Here is a 19,000-nt window from a genome sequence, read left to right on the forward strand (position 1 = left end):
AGGCTTTTCCTCCTCCCTAGTCCCCTCTATGCTCCCCTCTATAACCTCTAGCTCTACTGGGTCCCCAGTTTCCTTATGCCCCAATCCCTACCCCTGCATCACAGACCCTGGCCGCAGTCCCTGCCCCGGATGTGAAGGGGCAGAAAGCTCAAGGTACCTCTGTCTGCATCAAGAAAGTGGATCAGAAAGAGTCTTCCTCCTTCTAGTGTCCTGGAACCAGCTTCCCTGCCTTGCGTCCTTTCCAGAACTGGGTGGCCAGAGAGACACTTTCTGACATAGGAGGATGCATGAGGGCAGCGCACTCACCCAGTCACCATACAGAGCATGCGTGCTGCACACCCAGGTGCCAGCCCGCGCTCCTGCCCACCGCAGGCTCACGCCCCGCTCTGCCCAGGTGGCATTCCCTCGCTGAGGCCTCAAGGGTGACCGCGGAGGGGTGGCAATTCCATGAGTCCTGGTAGCTGGTTTGGCCTGGAGAAGACGTGGTTCTGGGCTCCCCTGCGCTGAACCGGTAGCGGGAGCCGGGCGAGCTGAGTGAGACCAAAGGCCTAAGTTCGCGGTGCGGGGTGGGGCACCAGAACTCGAACTGGAGCGAGTAGAACCCAGAGGCCCCAGCCCAGATTACAAACGGCCGACCGGGGCACCCAAGGGAGGTGGCTGGAGGGAGTGATTGGCGGCCCTCCCAGCCAATGGGAGCCCGGGGCTGCGCTGGGCGGCCCTATTCCTTCAGCCTCGGCGAGGCTTGGGCGGGGATCCCCCTGCTGCTGCTGCTGCTGCTGCTGCTGCTGCTGTCGCCCGCGCCCGCGGGCGGGCGAGGCTGGCGGCTGCAGCACGCGCGAGCAGGTGAGGGGGGCCGGGAGGACCGAGCCGGGGGTAGGGTGCTGCGTTCTGGGTCCAGGAGCTGCTCTGAGGGATTTGGCCCAGGTTTTGCGCAGGATGTTGGGGGGCTCTCGCCAGCAGGTCCTTCCCCCAAGGCTGGGAGAGGTTCACGCCCCTCTTTGGACGGGAGGGAAGGGGGGACAGAGGGGACCGCAGCCTGGGGCCTGGGGATCTCTGGGGCCCTTGGCTGCAGCTGTCCCAGGTTCTGAAGCCCCTCGAGGCGCAAGTCCCTGGGGCTGGCCCCCTACCCACATACACAGGAGGGGTGGTTCAGCGAACTGTACTGGCCCAAATTTCTCTCACACTGCTTGCAGCCCTAGGGCCGGCAATAATCCCATCTCCACTATCTCAACCTCTACTGAGGACTGGGGACCTACCGGAGTAGATGACTCAGCTGAGAGCAGGAACTAGGGGTGAAAGAGAGGTTCTCACCCACCTTGTTGTATAAATGGCTCCAGAAGTCCACAATGGTGGCTGAACTGGGCAGTTCTCTGGCCAGGGGGTGGGAGAGGTGAGAGGCCTAAGGCATGGGAGGCAGGATGCTCCAAGCAGGGGGTGGGGTGGAAGTTCTGGGGGGCAGCGGAGGCAGCATTCACACCCCTTCCCCAATCTCTGCTCTCCCTGTGCAGGCCTGGAGCACACACTCCTGAGAGGCAGCAGAGATCAGGGACTCCAGGTCCCTGAGATCCCAGTCAGCACAGAAGGCTCATGGAGCCTGGGACACGTGGGGCCCTCCTCTCAAGGGCTAGCAGGTTCCCTCTGGACCTGTAGTGCACCACCCCCATCTAGCCACCATGGCGCATGGCTTCCCAGTGGGCTTCGACCCAGTGGGCCTCAGAGACCTAAGCTCTGGCTCTCTGAGCTCCCTCTCCTCCCGAGGCCACCTGGGCAGCGAGTCAGGCTCTGCAACCCGATACCTGCTGAGAAAGCAACGGCGGCTGCTGAATGGGCCCCTCCGTGGAATCCGAGCCTCATCGCCCATGGGCCGTGTCATCCTCATCAACTCCCCCATCGAAGGTGGGAGCAGAGCCCAGCCACCGGGCCGGGAACTGCGGGTGGGGGGTAGGGGACAGCAGGCACTAGGTAGGAGAGGGCAGAGCCAGTGTGGGTGGGGGAACTCAAGAAATGGGAATCAGGGATGCAGGGAGAGAGAGCCTCTGGCAACCCATAGACTCTTCCTCATCTACCCTTTTCTCACCTTTAAGCCGATCCTTTAGTGTTCCAGGATTGTGGAGAGGTCAGAGGTGGGAGGTCTGGCATGAAGGTAGAGAAGGGGGGTGTGGTATGCCAGCCCCCAAGGAAGCAAGGCAGAGTATTAAATTGTCCCCTCACTCCTATGGACCCTTCCTTTCTCTAGACCCATTCATGTATGACTTTGGGGGGTGGGCAGGATGGAGAGGGACATTCTTCATCAACCAATTCATTGTGAGCCCAGCTCAGTGCTGGGCTGTGAGGAGTGAATGTCCAGCTGGACAGACAGAATTAAAGGCTTCAGGTGCAGAGGACGGAGACAGAGGTAAAGTGGAAGATGTTGCAAAGAGTGGGGAGAAAAGGAGGGTTGAGGATAGGGAGGGAGCCCCAGGTCTGGGCCCTGAGGGAGGGGGACACCTAATCTTATGTAGTTGCTTAACGTTTCATTGCACACCTATTGTATACCAGCTCTCGTTAGGTCCTGTGGGAACCTACAGAGAAATAAGGCTCAATCTTCACCTTCCAGAAATTTCCAGTGTAGCAGGACTTAGAGACAGAGCAATGACAGCAGCTGGTGGTGGGGTGGAGATATCACAGACAAGGTTGAAACGGAAAGCATGGAATATGATGGGTGGGCACTTAGGAGACAGCCTGGCTGCAGTGACAGATGTGAGGCGACAAAGAGCCGGTGACCAAGGCAGGACCTTGAATACCAGCAGGGGAGTGGGGCCCCCTGGGCCTGGGCTTTCCGTAGGTGGGACCAGATAAGTATCTCCAGCTCCGCTCTTCTCTCTCAGCCAGCAGGGCTCCCCTGGCTGGATCCCAGACTGGACTTTTCAGCCTGCTCCTTCCCGCTGACTCAGCTGGGTCCCTCTGTCCCCTACCCAGGGCACCAGGGCAGGGGAGGAGCATGTTGCTCAGGGAGCAGGCTTTCCTGCACCAGTGGCCCATCACGCTCACCCCCATCGTCCACCAAGCCCGGCCTCAACTTCAGGTGAGCAGCAGGGCGGCATGTCATTCTGGACATGGAGCAGAAGTCGCCAGATAAGCTAGGAAACACAGAGGGGGAGAGAGGAGGTACTGTAGCACGGCCCTTGCAAGTCCCATCGTATTGGAAGAACTACGTCATACCTCCCCCTCACATGCCCACATACTCCATGCCCAACTGTGATGCGAGGCCTATGCACACTGTCCCTCTTCCAGAAGTTCCATGAGTGCTCTCTCCCTCTGCCTCACCCCAGTGCCCTAGTGCAGCCAGGAGAGATGCATCCCCTAGCAATGGAAGGACTGGGCATTGCTCCAGCCAGCTGGCTTGTCTGGGTTGGGGGCCTGTGAGCTCAGAATCATCCCCTCTGCCTGAGCACAAACATCTGCCAACTCACCACAGCCTGGAGCCCCTCCCCCATGTTATTATCAATATTTAGAACTTTCCAGAGGCCTAAAGTTAACTGATAAGGGAGACACAGTGGGAAGGGGAACACTACCACCCATATCACCCAGGAGTTCCCACCAACTCCTCAAACTCAGTGGGTCCCAGAGAAATATTATTATCTTTAATCCCAACCAGCCCTTTCTCCTCACTCTCCTAATTCATTCATTTATTCATTATTCCACTTATTATTTCATTGATTAAAAGAAGACTTAGCAAATATCAAGCACAGTGCACAAAACTGGGGATACATTGGTGGAAAGAATTACTAAGGCCCTACCATGACTGAGCTTACAGTCCAGTGAAAAGAGAGCAAGGATAAATAATATACAAATAAGCAAATGATGAGAAAGGATGGTAAGAATCTTGAAGGTACTAATTTGGATGATATGATAGAGCAGTGGTTCTCAAACTTCAGAATACATCCGAATTGCCTGGGGGCCTTGTTAGATAGGTTACTGGGCCCTACACCCGGAGAATCTGATTCAGTGGGTCTGTGGTAAAACCCCCAAGTTCACATTTTTAATAACTTTCCAGGTGCTGCTATGCTGCTGGTCTGGAGAGCTCGCTTTGAGAACCATTCGAACAGAGACTACCTGGGAGGAGGGGGAAGGGACTTTCTTAGGTAGGGTTGTCCAGGAAGGCTTCTCTGAGAAAGTGGTGTTTGAGCCAGGATGAAGTGGAAATAGGAGGTGGCTTTTTGAAGGTCTGGGCAAGGGCATCACAGGCAGAGGGAACACTGAAAGGACTGGCCGGTGAGAGGAACAGGAAGGCAGTCACTGTGGCCAAAGGTCATGAGGCTGGGGAGGGTGGCCAGAGGTGAGTGTAGAGAGGTGGGCAGAGGAAAGCCCAGGGAGGGCGTTATTGGGCATGGAAGGAATGTGGAGCTCCTTCTAGAAGCAGGGGTAGGCACTGAGGTTTTTAATCAGGGGAAAGGCATGATCTAGTATGAAAGTTGACTCTGGCCACTGTGTAGAGAATGGACTAAAGGAGGCAGGAGGGGAGGAGATAGTGAGGGGCTGCCGAGTGCCTGGAGGGATGCCTGGTGGCCCCAGGCTAGGGCAGTAGAGGTAGAGGATCTTCCCTCCTCAGAGGCCCCAAGCTCCTAGGCTCAAAACCCCAGATTTGACATCCCCCTGGCCCAGGGCCCTAGGGAGGCCCCCGAGGAGAGACTGAGGAGAAAGGGTTGGAGGTCAGGAGAGCAAAAGCCTCCTTGTCTGGGCTGAGAAAGTCCTGGGACCTGTGCAGATAGAATCAGCTAGGAAGCCCCAGCATCTCCCACACCTCTGTCCTGCACTGTCCCCACCTACAGGCTGCCCTTGGGGATTACTTCCTGAGCTTCCCTGATCATGTACTGTAACCTGATTTCTCTTAGATCGAATAGAAGTGTGTGTGTGTGTGTGTGTGTGTGTGTGATATTTCTCCTCTCAAACACCTCTGAGTAAGCCTTCCCCAAGAAGAACTCTGACCTTCCCAACTGGGACCCAACTTACCCCTCCAGTCCCCTCACTTTTCTCTAACCAAAAGGCCACCTCTGAGCCTTTGCTCACTCCATCCCCTCATCAGTGCCTTTCCCTTCCCCTCCACCCATCCAAATCCCATCCTCCAAGAAACCTTCCCTGACAGCTCCAGTCCCTAAGGACCCCCTCCTCTGACTTTCCCCATCACTGATGGAGAGGACCACTTCTGTGCTCTGGGCACATACTGAGGCATGGTGGTTTGAGTTTCTTTCCTCATGTAGTCAGTTAGCTCCTAGAGCCCTCACATCCAGGATCACAGAGTCTATGAGATACAAGGGGCCTCAGGGATCCTTCCACAATATCCCAGACAGGGACTTACTAGGTATCAGCTTGTATGCCTCCAGTGATGGGAAACTCACTACCTTTCCTTGGAAAATTCATTCCATTGTCTGCCAACTGAAGGTTTTAGAAAGTTTTCCCTGATTAAATCTTCCTCCATATAACTCCACTGTGTGGGCTTGGTTCTGCCTTATGGATTACACAGACAAAAACATCTAATGCCTTTTATAGAAGAGCTCTTCAACTATTTGAATATAGACTTACCACACTCATCTCTACTGCAAGCTGGAGAGCCCAGACTCCCTCAACTGTGCCTCATAGAATGGAATCTTGAACATCTTTCCCATCCATCTGACTCTCAGAGTGGCAGCATTTTTCAGAATTTGGGCTATCCCAGGCCTGTGGTCATGGGTAGCTTAGTAAGGATTAGATACACACACACACATACACACACACACACACACACACACACAGACCCTGCATTATGAGGAAAGGAGGACCGTGTCTTCTACCATAGAGTCCTGTCCTGCCTGCTCCCACACCCTCCCTGGCCCATGGTCTCAAAATCACCCAGAGAGGACTCAGAAATTAGCTACCTACCCCCTCATTTAGGGCCCTGGGTGCCGGTGCCCAGCAACCCAGCCTTCGCAGGCCCCAAGCTGGGGAGGCCAGGGTCCCTCTCTGCCCAGAATGGGCAGGGGAGTCATGCCTGTGTCCCTACGCCAACAGCCAACAGCGATGAAAGTGACATCATCCATGCAGTTCGAGTGGAGAAGAGTCCAGCTGGGAGGCTGGGGTTCAGTGTGCGGGGCGGCTCTGAGCACGGCCTGGGCATCTTCGTCAGCAAAGTGGAGAAGGGGAGCAGTGCAGGTGAGTGGGGCCCAGGTCCTGGCTTCGGACGTGACCCCCACTTTGGTGGGGTGTGGAGATGCTGTTGTCAAGAATAAGAGGAGAGGGCCCTCAGCTTTGGAGGGCCTGATCCAATGGGGAGATGGAAGGGGCTAATGAACAGGTAGGTCCCTGTCTGATGGCAGATACTCAGACCCTACCTGGGGATCCCAATCTCATCAAAGAGGTTTTACCCCAGGGAGCCTAGTCTGATGGGAGAGGCTCAGCCTCAACCTGGGGGACTTCTCCCAAGTGGCCCATGCCAGCCATGCCTCCCCTGGTGCAGAGCGGGCTGGTCTGTGCGTGGGTGATAAGATCACCGAGGTGAATGGGCTGAGCCTGGAGAGCACCACGATGGGCAGTGCCGTGAAGGTGCTGACGGGCAGCAGCCGCCTGCACATGATGGTGAGGCGCATGGGCCGCGTACCAGGCATCAAGTTCTCCAAGGAGAAGACCACATGGTGAGCAGGCCTGGTCCCACCCCACCCACCCCAGCACCACCACCCAAAGCCGTGGAGGGAGAGGCCAATGGCACAGGGCTCAGCCGGGGGCCTGGCTAGTATGGCTTCCGTTCTTCCCATCCCCTGGCACTGGAAACACAGGGATCCGACAGCCTGACCTTGAAATGAGAAAAGGCCATTTCTTTCCCCAAGCCCTCCTCTCAACACTCTGCTGTCTCAGACCCCAGTGGCCCTGCCCCTCCATGCTGCGGCTATGAGCCAGGGGCCAGTACAGGGCCTCTCCCTCAGGGCCCGGGGAGGATTTGAAATGGGGCCTGGCAGTTAGAGCTGCTCAATAAAGAGAGATTTGCATGGTTTCCCTGGCTTGATGAAATCTATGTCCCAGTGAAGATCTCAGGTCTGGGAGTCCCCCAGAGGCAGCCTGCCTTTCCTATGCAATCGTCTTGGCTGCTGGGAGGTGAGGGGGTGGCCGGTGGTGGCTGAGGGCCCAGGCTGAGGGCCCCGTGCTGTTGTCCAGGGTGGATGTGGTCAATCGGCGGCTGGTGGTGGAAAAGTGCAGCTCAACACCCTCTGACAGTGGCTCAGAGGACGGCGCACGGCGCATCGTCCATCTCTACACAACCTCTGACGACTTCTGCCTGGGCTTCAACATCCGCGGGGGCAAGGAGTTTGGCCTGGGCATCTATGTGTCCAAGTGAGGGCCGGGGCAGGGTGTGGAACGGGGTTGGGCTGGAACCTGGGGATGGGTCAGCAAGTGAGTCCTGGCCAATGACCTAGGTCAGGGATGGGATCTGGAAAGGGGGTCGGGGGTCACCAGGAGGAGGGTCGAGGGGTTTGACTGGTGTATCCCTGTATGCAAGTGAAGAGTCTGGAAGAGGGTGAGGGAGAGCAGCCAGGTGGCCTATCAGAATGCCTCCTTTCTGACCCCAGAGTGGACCATGGTGGACTGGCCGAGGAGAACGGCATCAAAGTGGGGGACCAGGTCCTGGCGGCCAATGGTGTCAGGTTCGACGATATCAGCCACAGCCAAGCCGTGGAGGTGCTGAAGGGCCAAACACACATCATGTTGACCATCAAGGTGGGCAGGGCTGTGGGAGACAGGGAGAGGCCAGACTCTAGGAAGGACTTCCCAGGCCACTCTAGCACTTAATGTTGCCCATCGCTGTGCAACTTATGACTTTCCACAGCCTCGTGAGAGGTAGGGCAGGCATTGTTCTCATACCTATTTCACAGAAGAAGAAACTGAGGCTCAGAGAGGCGACATAACTCAGGAATCAGAGTCAATTACTCAGTTGATCAGTAGGAGGGCCTGGTTTCTGTCCAGCTCCCCACCAGATGCGTAGGCCAGTGTCCCTTTGTATGAGTGGTGGAGGTCTAGGGGCCTCCACCCAGAAAGGAGTCCTGCCCAGAATGGGGGGTGGTAGCTGTGGCTTTGGGCAGGACCTGGGTAGTGGGCATCCTCAGGGCACAGGGCAGGGAGGTCTGGGCTGGAGCCAGAGATTGTGTTTCAGGGGATATGCCTGGATTCATTATTCATGTGGGTCTCACACTTGCCTAAGGATCAAGTCCTTCTCACCCTGGCTCCCGGAGGAGGTGATGTCTCACTCTCCCCTAGCGCCCAACCCTGGCCCCTGCCCCCGTCGTCTCCCTTGTGAGACTTCTTCCCTCTCACCATTCAGTGCCTCCCCTGCCATCCCCCCCCGCCACCGCCTCTATTTCCCACCTCTCCCACATCCCGTTTCTCTCTTTCCTTCCTCTCAGATTGTCCCAAACACTCCTCCTCTCTCCCACTCTGCCCCCATTCATTCATTCAATATTTTTGAGTACCTACTACACGGCAGCCACTATGCCAGGTACTGGGTCACAACAGTGAACAAGATAGACCAGGTCTCTGCTACTGGAGGGAAACAGACAAACTAGGTGCATGCGGCCTGTGACAGCTGCTGTAGGGAAATTAACGGAGAGGTGGGATGGGGTAATTTGGGAAGGCTCTTTTAGCCAGGGGGTCAGGACCTTTCAGCTCTGAGGAGGTGACACCTGAAGAGCTGGCCATAAGATGAGCTAAAGGAAGAGAAGCCAGGCAGAAGAGACAGCAAGTGCAAAGGCCCTAAAGTATAGAGGAACTTGGCACGTTCAGAAACAAGTGGCTGGTGTGGCTAGAACATGATGAGCTCGAAGGAGAGTAATCAGGTTGAAAAGTTGACTCCTGTCCCATCGCTCCTCCATTCTTACCCTCCCTCCTCACTCACTCCCCTGTGCCCTCCTGTGCCCACCATGCCCTCCCCAGGAGACTGGCCGGTACCCTGCCTACAAGGAGATGGTTTCTGAATACTGTTGGCTGGATCGATGTAAGTAGCCAAGCCTCCAAGGTTGGAAGGAAGGGGCTGAAATCTCTGAAGAATAAGTGGGCAGGGGCACCAAGATCTCCTCAGGACTTTCACACGCCCAGAGCCATTTATGGGCTCTCCTCCGAGAAGCTGCCGTTCCTTTACAGGCTCTCCTGGGGTCTGGAGTTGCAGGGGGTGGTTGAAGAAGAAGTGACTTGCTTAAGATCTCTCAACCAGTCAGTGGCAGGACGGCTGAGCAGCTGGTTCCCTAGACCCCATGCTTACAACCTTGCTGCCGCCAAGCCCACGGGTGGCCTGCAGCCCTGGCAGGGCCCCAAAGCCACCCGGCCGGATCACTGAGACGCCCTTGCCCTCCCCACTGCCCGCAGTGAGCAACGGGGTGCTGCAGCAGCTGTCCCCCGCCTCGGAGAGCAGCTCCAGCGCCTCCTCGTTCGCCTCCAGTGCCCCCTACAGCTCGGCCGATGGCTGGAGCTCCCTGCCCTCGGACCACATGGATGTCTGCCTGGGGCCTGAGGAACCGGGCAGCTGGGGGCCAGGCCGGGGGCGGGCAGACACGGCCATACAGACGGAGCCAGACGCGGGGGGCCACGTGGAGACCTGGTGTAGCGTGCGGCCCACAGTCATCCTCAGGGACACAGCCATCCGCTCCAACGGCCCCCCGCCTGCCCCCCGCCTTGACTCTGCGCTCTCTGAGTCCCCCAAAACTGCTCTGCTCCTGGCCCTCAGCCAACCCCGGCCCCCCATCACCCGCTCCCAGAGCCACCTGACCTTGTGGGGTATGTGGGGGATGGGTGGCTGCTGCTCTCTCCAAAGCCCCTGCTCCAAAACCTGTCCCGCACCCTGCCCTGGGCCCCAAAGCTTCCTTTGCGCCAGGCTTTGCCCCAGCGCCAGCTGCGGAATACACTCAGACCCTGCTCTGGGCTCCATTTCAAACTAGCCCTGGACCCCAAACCTACCCTCAGCCCCAGCCCCAGCTTGTCATCCCTGGGCCCCAAACCAGCCCTAGCCCAGCCCCTCCATCCTGGAGTTCCCAGCCCTGTCTACAGACAGACAGACTCACGCACACACTCCTCACATAGCTGTAGCTGTGGGTGGGGGAGGGGTAGAAAGCTGAAAGAGGAACCCCAGCCCCGTGCTCATCCCCACCTCCCCACATGGCTGCAGATCCCGTCTGCCCCCTACTCTCCCTTTTCTCTGCCCCTCCCCACACCCCTGCCCCTCGTCCTTCCCTTCTGCCCACCCCTCCAGCCCCCCGGGTGCTCCCTCGTGTCTGCAGAGGAGAAGAAACAGCGGAGGAAGGAGAAGTCGGGGTCCCCTGGGGAGAAGGGGGCCCTGCAGCGCTCCAAGACCCTGATGAACCTCTTCTTCAAGGGAGGGCGGCAGGGGCGGCTGACAGGGGACGGGCGCAGAGAGGCCTGGACGCTGGACAGTGGGAGCACAGCCAAGTCCCGCCCCCACCCGGACCTGGAGAAAGGTAAGTACTGGGCAGGTCAGCCAAGCAGGACAGAGGAAAAGTCCACTCCGGCCTCCAGCAGGTCTGAGCTTAAATCCCACACTGCTTCGTCCTAGCTGTGAGCCACCACTTCACCTTGCGAGCGTCATGAGTAAAATGAGAGTAATAATACCTATTTCTTTGGGAATAATGAGGAATAAGTGAATTAGTGTATGTTAATCACTTAGCACATGGTCTGACACACAGAAGGTGCTCAGAAAATATAATGGTCCTTGTTATACTGCCTCATCTTCCCATTTTACAGAAGGGAAAACTGATGAGAGTCACAGCATAGACGAGAAAGCCTCGGGTCAGATCCCCATGCTCTTGGCACTGAGGGGAGGCAGGGCACTCCTCTTCTAGAGCATTTGGCTTCACCTCCCCTGGCCAGAGCTCCACAGGCTTTACCCAATTCTAGAACCACCTTGAGCAAGGCCATTTGTAGATCAAGGGGCAGGCAGGAAGGCCTAGACAGGCTTCACTCACGTCAGGGGCTTCCTAAGGACACTTACAGAGGGTGTCTCATCTCTCTCTGGTGAGATTTAGAGACTGGACCAAAAATGGATGAGTAGAGACTATAGGGGTTGCCTGTAACAGAAACTCAACTCAAGCTAGCTTTAAAAAGCGCTTCTTGGCTCAGCTGCTGGTGGAAGCTGGGTCTAAACGTTTAAACAATCTTCCCAGACATCTGCCCCCTTCATCTTCTGGTTCCTCTTTCCCCTGGGTTGGCTTCATTATCTTGCTCGCTTTGCCACTTGGAGGTAAGAAGGCCACTGTCGCTTAGCAACCCAGGGGAAAGAGCCTCTCCTTAAATAGTTCCAGCTTAAGGCTCTCATTGGCCCAGCTGGGATCAGGCGCCCAACACATCACTTGTCATCTGGGAGAGAGAGAGGTGCTTTCATTGGCCAGCCTGGGTCATGTGTCCACCCTGGAGTACAGTGACTGAGAATGGGGTGGGGGGGGTGGTCCCCAAGTAAAATCAGGGTGCTGTTTCCAGAAGGGAGAGTGGATGTTGGGTAGGCAAAAACAACCAGGGGATGAGGGGCTGGGCCTTGCCCCTCCCTGGGGTCTCAAGGTGACAGTCTCATGGGAGAGACAACCCCTTCAAATCAGGGCAGGCCAGCCCCCTCCCTAAAGCCATCTCTTTTTCCAAAGCCCCCAGGGCCCTGCTCTCTCCTGGTTCTCCTCCTACTTCTCTGGCCACTCCTCTCCTTCAAAGGCTCCTCTTTTTCTCTCTGTCCCTTGAAGGTAGGTGATTTGCCCTTGGGGTTCTTCCCTCCATTCATTTGCTTCCAAATGAACCTCCATGAGCAGGGTGCAGACTGGACCCTCTCTTGATCCAAAGCCTTCACTGACTCCCCATTGCCTGTGAATGAATCCCTGGCCTGAACATGGCCTTCAAGACCCTCCTCAATAGCCTGGCCTCTGCTTCCCAGTCCTACCACCTTCCAGCCTTGAACGCTCCATTCCAGCCAGTGATCCAGCCAGTCCTGAGCCCCCAAACCCCATTTTTAGATTGGGGACCAGGGCTGCAACTGAGCCTCTTTCTTCTTCATAGCAGGGGGAGTGGGATCCGTGCAGAAGTTTGTCACCTGGAGGCTGAGACGTGGTAATGCATGCATCCCTCTACCAAGCCTGGTTTACAGTAGAGCTGCAGATGGGGTGCATATTGGGCGTAGTAGCTTAGGGGCTTTGGGCTAAACTCAGTTGGGGTCAAGTATGGGGGATCAGACAGATAGGAAGGTACACATTAGGGGGCAGCTAAAAGAATTGGACTATACTTTCTAAGAAAGATAGGGTTGCAGACAGATATTGGGGTGCATTTTTGAGGAATGGGAGCTTGAGTTGGGTCTCCCCAAAGACAGATTTTTGGAGAGATGAGGGAGGTAACCTTGCTAGAACTCCAGTGGGGACGTTCAGGGGGTCCAGGGGGCACTGGGCTAGGACTCCACTAAGGAACAGCCTGGGATAGGGGTCTGTGTTGGGGGCTGAAGGGCCTGGATTGGAGCTCCAATGATGAGCAGATTGTATGGGAGACCATGGTGGGGAGCATCTGGGCTAGACTGGGATTCCGTCGGGGGTACATGGGCCCCTTAGCCAGTCTGTTCTGGAGTCTGACCCCACTGAGGGGAGCCCCCCTGCCTCCTCTTCTGGATGGCTCCTGGCTCCTTCATCATACCCTTTTGCTCCTGCCCTGCAGACCGGGAGAGGGGCCGGACTCTGCTCTCTGCCAGGTCCAGGAGCCCCTCCAGCCAGCTGCCCAATGTGGATGAGAGGGTGCAGGCCTGGGAGAGCCGAAGGCCCCTGATTCAGGACCTGGCCCGGAGGCTGCTGACTGACGACGAGGTGCTGGCTGTCAGCCGCCACTGTTCCCGGGTGAGCCTCCAGCCCGTCCCCAGCCCTAGTACATGGTCACTCAGTCTCCCAACCCTTCATTCAGGCCACTATCAATTGACAAGTATCTGGGCTTGACACTGTGAGGCCAGTGGTAAATAAAAGCAGAAGTTACCCCTGTAACTCGTGAGTGCACACAGACACACAGACACATGGACACACAGACACACAGACACACACGCTGAGCTCACAGCCAGGAAGGGAAGATAGACAGTAACTAAAACCTAAGCACCCATACTGACAAATCATGTGAAGTACTGTGAAGAAAAAGAACATGAGAAAATAACCTAAGAGGCACAAACTAGATGGCGTGGTCTGGGAGGGCCTCCCTGAGGAGGTGATATTTAAGCTGAGCGAAGAAGGAGCCAGACCAGACAGGTGATGAGTTCGGGACTTGAGTCCCTGCAGTCACCTGCTCTGTTCTCTGTTCTCTTCTAAACCCAGGCTTCCCCACCCCTCATGCCTCCTTCCACTCCTGGGTCAGCCAACAGGTCTCGCCTCATGCCAAGCACCCTCCCCTGTTACCCAAGTCAGTAATCTTTTGTCCTCCCAACATACCCCAAGCCTCCCCCAACACCTGCACTGTTGCTCTCTGTTTCGTTCAACTTCAGACAGAAGCAGAGGGCCCCACGGTGAGGTAGAGGGTAGATCTGAGGGAGTCTTTGTAGCCTGGGTGTTGGGGAGGCTGCAGGAGGCACAGGCCACGCCCTCCAGGAGGATTGGAAGGCCCTCTCCTATCCCTCTGTCTCAAGAACCTGCAGGTTTCCTGTGATGGGTTCCTTGTGCTCGATCTGCATCAGTGTACGCGTGATCCTGTATACCAGGGCAAGCTGAGGAGTTTCAGGAAATTGTTTGTGGTTCCCCCGACTCCCTCACCTTGGTCACGGTGGGGCTGTGTTATGTCTGTGTGACATGTGCATTTGTTAATCTCTGGGGTACCTGAGTTTGTGTTGACTTAACTGTACGGTTGTATCTGTGTGTATGTCACCTGGAGACTGAGGCACACTAATTCATGCATCCTTTTGCCAATGCTTGGTTTACATCAGAGCTACATATGGGGGTGCATCTGGGGGGCAGCTAAAGGCCTCTGGGCTAAACTCAGTTGAGTGTCACGCTCAGCTCTGAGCGCCATGTAGGGCTGTGCGTACCAAGCCTTTGTGAGCCTGCAACTCTAGGCCCTGGCCACTAGGTGGAGCTCTGTGTCAGTTTCTTTGGTAAGCTCCTGTTCCTCCACCCCTCTGCTCCTCCCACCCTGCCCAGGCCAGGAGGGCCTCTCTCTGTGCCCCAGAGCACCTAGGGAGCAATGCCTACCACCCAACCTGACCCAAGCCCCACCCACACCAAGAGATCAGACCCTCGGGGTGGAGTCCTGGCTGGAATGATTAGTAAAGCTCCGCTAGTGACTTGGATGTGTGGTTCCCGAACCCTAAGCCTCCCTTCTCTCTCCCCCTCTGAGCCATCTCCCCACAGCCGCCAGACCAGGTATTATAAACCACCTCTCTGATCACTTGACACTCCCCAAGCCCCCTTGCAGCCTCATATCTTTGGCAGAAGAGAGTACAAGTTCCTTATCCTCACATTCAAGGCCCTCCCTGATTTGATTCCCCAATTCACTAACCTCTGCTTTCCCATGGTCACCACATCACATCCTCTTCCCTTGGTATAACATATAACACTGGTTTATACAGCCTACGAATTGCACAACTCTAGGGGCACTACTCACACTGTAGTCACAAACTGTACAGCCTATATGGAGGCCCTCCATGTACCCCATGTTCCAGTTCAACCTCTATCTACCCATTATTTCACACTACCCTTTCCTGCCAGCTATCATGCTGTTTCCCTGCATTTATCCTTAAGAGTCAGTGAAAGGCCATCTCCTCCATGCAGCCTCCTTTGATCTTCCCACCCTCCTCTGAGACTCCCTCTGCCCCGTCGCCAGTGGTCTGTAGTTTACTGGAGCATGTGGCTCTCTGACGTTGTGTCCCCACCGCCCAGTACAGGACCTGGCACTTAGTGGAAGCTGAACACAGGTTTGTGGACCTGAAGTGTGTGCACATATGTGACTGGTTCTGTGCAATTACGTGTATCTCTCTCCAGACAAAAGGGGGTGTATTGTCCATATTTGTAAGTGTGGGTCCCTGTAATTTTGTGTGTGGTTTAGGGCCACACACACAGTTGAATTTCCAGATATTTATGAATGTCTCACTCTGGCCACCAGGGTGTGCTGTTTCCCTGTGTCTGTGCAAGCCCGGGTTGCTCTGTGTGTGTCCCGGAACCAGTATGTGTGTCCCTCATGGCACTACGGGGCAGTGTGCTGTCCAAGTCAGGTGGCTCCCAGTATACAGTTTGCCAGTTTGTCTGCGTCGGTGAGGTGTGGCTGGTGGCATCGGGGCAGTGCCAGGCAGAAAGGCCTCCACCACCCTGGGTATTGACTGGAGTGGCTTTCTGTAGGGCCACCCCTTCCCCAGAGTCCCCATTCCAGGCTTGAACAAAGCCTAATTTGTAGGTCTGTGCAGACACAAGCTGGGACAGCCAGGCGCACAGCCTAGACTTTGGCTCAAATTCCTTCCTTCAGCCCGGGAGGTGGGGTGGGGAGGAGAGTCCACGCCCTGCATATCCTTTTCCGGTACCACAGCAGGCAGGAGCCGGAGCTCTCAGGTTCCAGTCCCTCTTCACACTTCCTCATCTGTGTGGCCTGGGGCAAAGTCCTTCTCTCTGAGCCTCAGTTCCCTCATCTGTGAAACGGGAATAATTGACGTCTCTCTCAGAGTGGTTGCTAAATGAGGGACCATGTGTACGAGGCCTAGAAAAAGGCCCAAAGCTGTTATTGTTATTGCTGTTACAGCTCTGTCATTATTATTGCAGGCTTCCACCCAGTCACCAAGATAAGACAGCCCGGGGGTGGGGAGAACCTCTCCAAAACGTGGGGTCCCTCCATGCCCAGGCATGCCCCCTCACCGGGCTCTGGAAGTCCCCGCTGCTATCTGACCTGTGGTGCCTCTCTCTGCAGTACGTGCACGAGGGCGGCGTGGAGGACCTGGTGAGGCCCCTGCTGGCCATTCTGGACAGGCCTGCGAAGCTGCTGCTGCTGAGGGACATCAGGTGGTGAGGGCCTGGGGGCAGGAAGGGGATCCCCGATACCTCCCCGAACCTCTCCAGGGCTGAAGTCCCTCCGGGCACCTCCAGAACTGAGCCCTGACCACCCCTCGTCTCTTGCCCTCCCCCAGGGGTGTGGTGGCCCCCACAGACCTGGGTCGCTTCGACAGCATGGTGATGCCTGTGGAGCTGGAGGCTTTTGAGGCCCTCAAGAGCCAGGCAGGTCAGCAGCCAGGGGGCAGGACTGTGGATCCCGAGCCACAGGTGGGGCTGGGGGCGTGGCCTCCCAGTGGAGAGGGGCAGAGATTGCCTGGGCCCTTTCAGCTGGGCCCATCAGGGAGCCTTGTTCCTGACCTGCTCTCCTCTCCAACCAGTTTGGCCTCCTGCCTTGCGACCAGCCCGGCAGGACACACCGCCCAAGCGTCACCTCATCACTCCTGTGCCTGGTCAGTCAGAGTCCCAGAGCCCGGGGAGGGGGCACACCCTAGAGGGGCTGGGGGAGGGAGAGTGAACCTTCCATCCTTGTCCCCTTGTGGGCTGTCGCGGCTTCAGAGGTATGTGTGTTTCCCTGAAGGAAATCCCTCGTCTGCCAGAACCATTTTCATCATGTCCACTCACCATCTGTACTATTATTTACTTAATAATTAAAATTTTTTTTTTAATTAATTAATTTTATTTTTGGCTGTATTGGGTCTTCGTTGCTGCACACGGGCTTTCTTTAGTTGCGGCGAGCGGGGGCTGCTCTTCATTGTGGTGCGCGAGCTTCTCATCGTTGTGGCTTCTCTTGTTGTGGAGCACGGGCTCTAGGAGTGCGGGCTTCAGTAGTTGGTGGCTCGCGGGCTCAGTAGTTGTGGCTCACGGGCTCTAGAGCGCAGGCTCAGTAGTTGTGGCGCACGGGCTCTAGAGCGCAGGCTCAGTAGTTGTGGCGCACGGGCTTAGCTGCTCCAAGGCATGTGAGATCTTCCTGGACAAGGGTTCGAACCTGTGTCACCTGCATTGGCAGGCAGATTCTTAACCACTGCGCCACCAGGGAAGCCCCTTAATAATTGGGTTTTAAATCCACTCACTTTTTAAATCATCTCATTCTATGCAATAACCTCTGAGAAATTACCAGCTTGGTGTGGGAGTCATATTTTTACTTGCTATTGTAATAGTTACTTAAATAAAACTGTAACTATGACAATAGAAAGTTTTAAAACACTATTGCAATAGAACCCGGGCACGCTGCCACAGGGCCTGAGCAAACCCAGGCCTGGGTCTCCCTACACCAACAAAGGCAAGGACTGGGGTCTGGTAAGGTGGTCTGGGCTGTTGAGGAGAAGGCGGCCTGACCTTGGCCCTCTTCCCCAGACAGTCGTGGAGGCTTCTACCTACTTCCTGTGAACGGCTTCTCAGAGGAGGAAGATGATGGGGAGCTGAGGGAGCGTCTGGGGGGCCTCCAGGTCTCCCTGGGTGCCTCTGCCTCCCACCACCCTCATAAAGGGATCCCCCCTCTCCAGGATGTGCCAGTAGATGCCTTCATCTCACGCAGAAGCGCCTGCACACCCCCTCCCCAGCCACCCCCCGTGGCTCCCCGGCCCCCGAGGCCTAACTGGCTGCTGACAGAACCCTTGACCCTAGAGGGCCCTCGGCAGAGCCGGAGCCAGGGCCCAAGCCAGAGCCGCAGCCGCAGCCGCAGCCGGGGCAGAGGCAAGTCCCCCGGACGCAGGCGTTCCCCATCCCCGGCACCTATCCCCACTCCCAGCACAGCCAGCGGGCGCTACCACAAGCCTCGGAAGGCCAGGCCTCCTCTGCCACGACCTACGGATGGGCAGGTGGCCAAGGCAGGGGGCAGTCAAGGGCCCTCTGAGAACGGAACTGGTGGGACAGCCGAGGAGGCAGCCACGAAGGTCCCCAGTGGGGAGCTGAGGACCGTCACACTATCCAAGATGAAGCAGTCCTTGGGTGAGTCCAGGCGGGACTGCACCTGCTGGGGGGCGGGGGCTCTTGGGTGTGGGTGAGGTTGGTGGGCTTGGTTTTGGGGTATAACTAGGGGACCTGGGACTAGGGAAAGAATCGGGGTATTAGGATATAGTTGGGAGGGTCCATATTTGGGAGGTTTGGGGTCTAGAGTGAGTTGAGGATTGAGTAGTAATAGAATCTGGGGGTTTGGGAGAAGTTGGGGGCTCTCTATTTAGGGCTGGGTTCTCCTGGGAGCTCTGGGCTTTAGAGGTGTGGCTGCATGGTAACCCAGTGTTTCTCCCTCTCACTAGGCATCAGCATTTCTGGGGGCATTGAGTCCAAGGTGCAGCCCATGGTGAAGATAGAAAAGATCTTCCCTGGGGGCGCCGCCTTCCTCAGTGGGGCCCTTCAGGTGGGTGAAGGGCACCCAGGCCCACTCCCTAGGCCCAGAGCTGAATTCTGGCAGGGGGCGGGGCTGGTACATGCTCATCTTCCAGCCAGACATGTTTAGACCAGGTCATGGGAAGAGGCTTGGGAGCAGCGGGGTTAGGCCTGAAGGATGCGCAGACCTAGGGAAAAATCTGTCCCCTCATGCCAGCCTGCGCCTGAGGGTGGCCCATCCTGTTACACCGCTAGCCCCAAGGGACAAAAGGCAATTGTCTGCACCCCACCCTGCCCCCAACCGGCTCTGGACACAAAAGTCCCATTGTCCATCGCCTCCGCCCAGAGCCCAGATGGGGAGGAGTGTCCTAGCTGGTGGAGGTGAGAGGTTGGGTGGTGGTGTGGGGTTGACCTGAGGAGGGAGGTCTGTGATTCTCCCACCCCCATCCCAGGCTGGCTTTGAGCTTGTGGCCGTGGATGGAGAGAGCCTGGAGCAGGTGACACACCAGCGGGCAGTAGACACCATCCGCCGGGCTTATCGAAACAAGGCTCGGGAGCCCATGGAGCTTGTGGTCAGGGTCCCCAGGCCCGACCCACTGCCCTTACCCTCTGACTCATCAGCCCTCACTGAACAGCGGCTTCCTGGTGACCATTCCCCTGCCCGCTGACCCCTTGATGGTACTCCAGCTACCTCCCAC

The 19,000-nt window shown here is 56.7% G+C and overlaps 1 protein-coding gene across 2 annotated transcripts; it reads left to right on the forward strand.

Moving 5' to 3' along the window:
• Positions 1-1,658: 1,658 nt before the first annotated feature.
• On the forward strand, positions 1,659-18,970 carry PDZD7 (PDZ domain containing 7; the record flags this gene model as incomplete). 2 transcript variants are annotated; one of them, XM_082853861.1, is made up of 17 exons in its annotated part: positions 1,659-1,896; positions 6,028-6,168; positions 6,473-6,647; positions 7,165-7,341; positions 7,578-7,725; positions 8,935-8,995; positions 9,364-9,771; positions 10,272-10,469; positions 11,643-11,735; positions 12,046-12,096; positions 12,688-12,863; positions 15,895-15,986; positions 16,112-16,203; positions 16,355-16,426; positions 17,331-17,924; positions 18,233-18,333; positions 18,755-18,970. In XM_082853861.1, 17 exons carry the CDS (start codon positions 1,674-1,676, stop codon positions 18,968-18,970), a joined length of 3,018 nt encoding a protein of 1,005 aa, XP_082709987.1. The 2 variants fall into 2 exon arrangements, with proteins under 2 accessions (XP_082709987.1, XP_082709986.1); XM_082853860.1 differs by lacking the exon at positions 11,643-11,735 and having other exon boundaries at positions 1,674-1,896.
• Between the last annotated feature and the right edge of the window lie 30 nt (positions 18,971-19,000).

This window comes from Leucopleurus acutus (genome assembly GCF_964270905.1).
Source record: "Leucopleurus acutus genome assembly, chromosome: 14".
Lineage (NCBI taxonomy): Eukaryota > Metazoa > Chordata > Mammalia > Artiodactyla > Delphinidae > Leucopleurus > Leucopleurus acutus.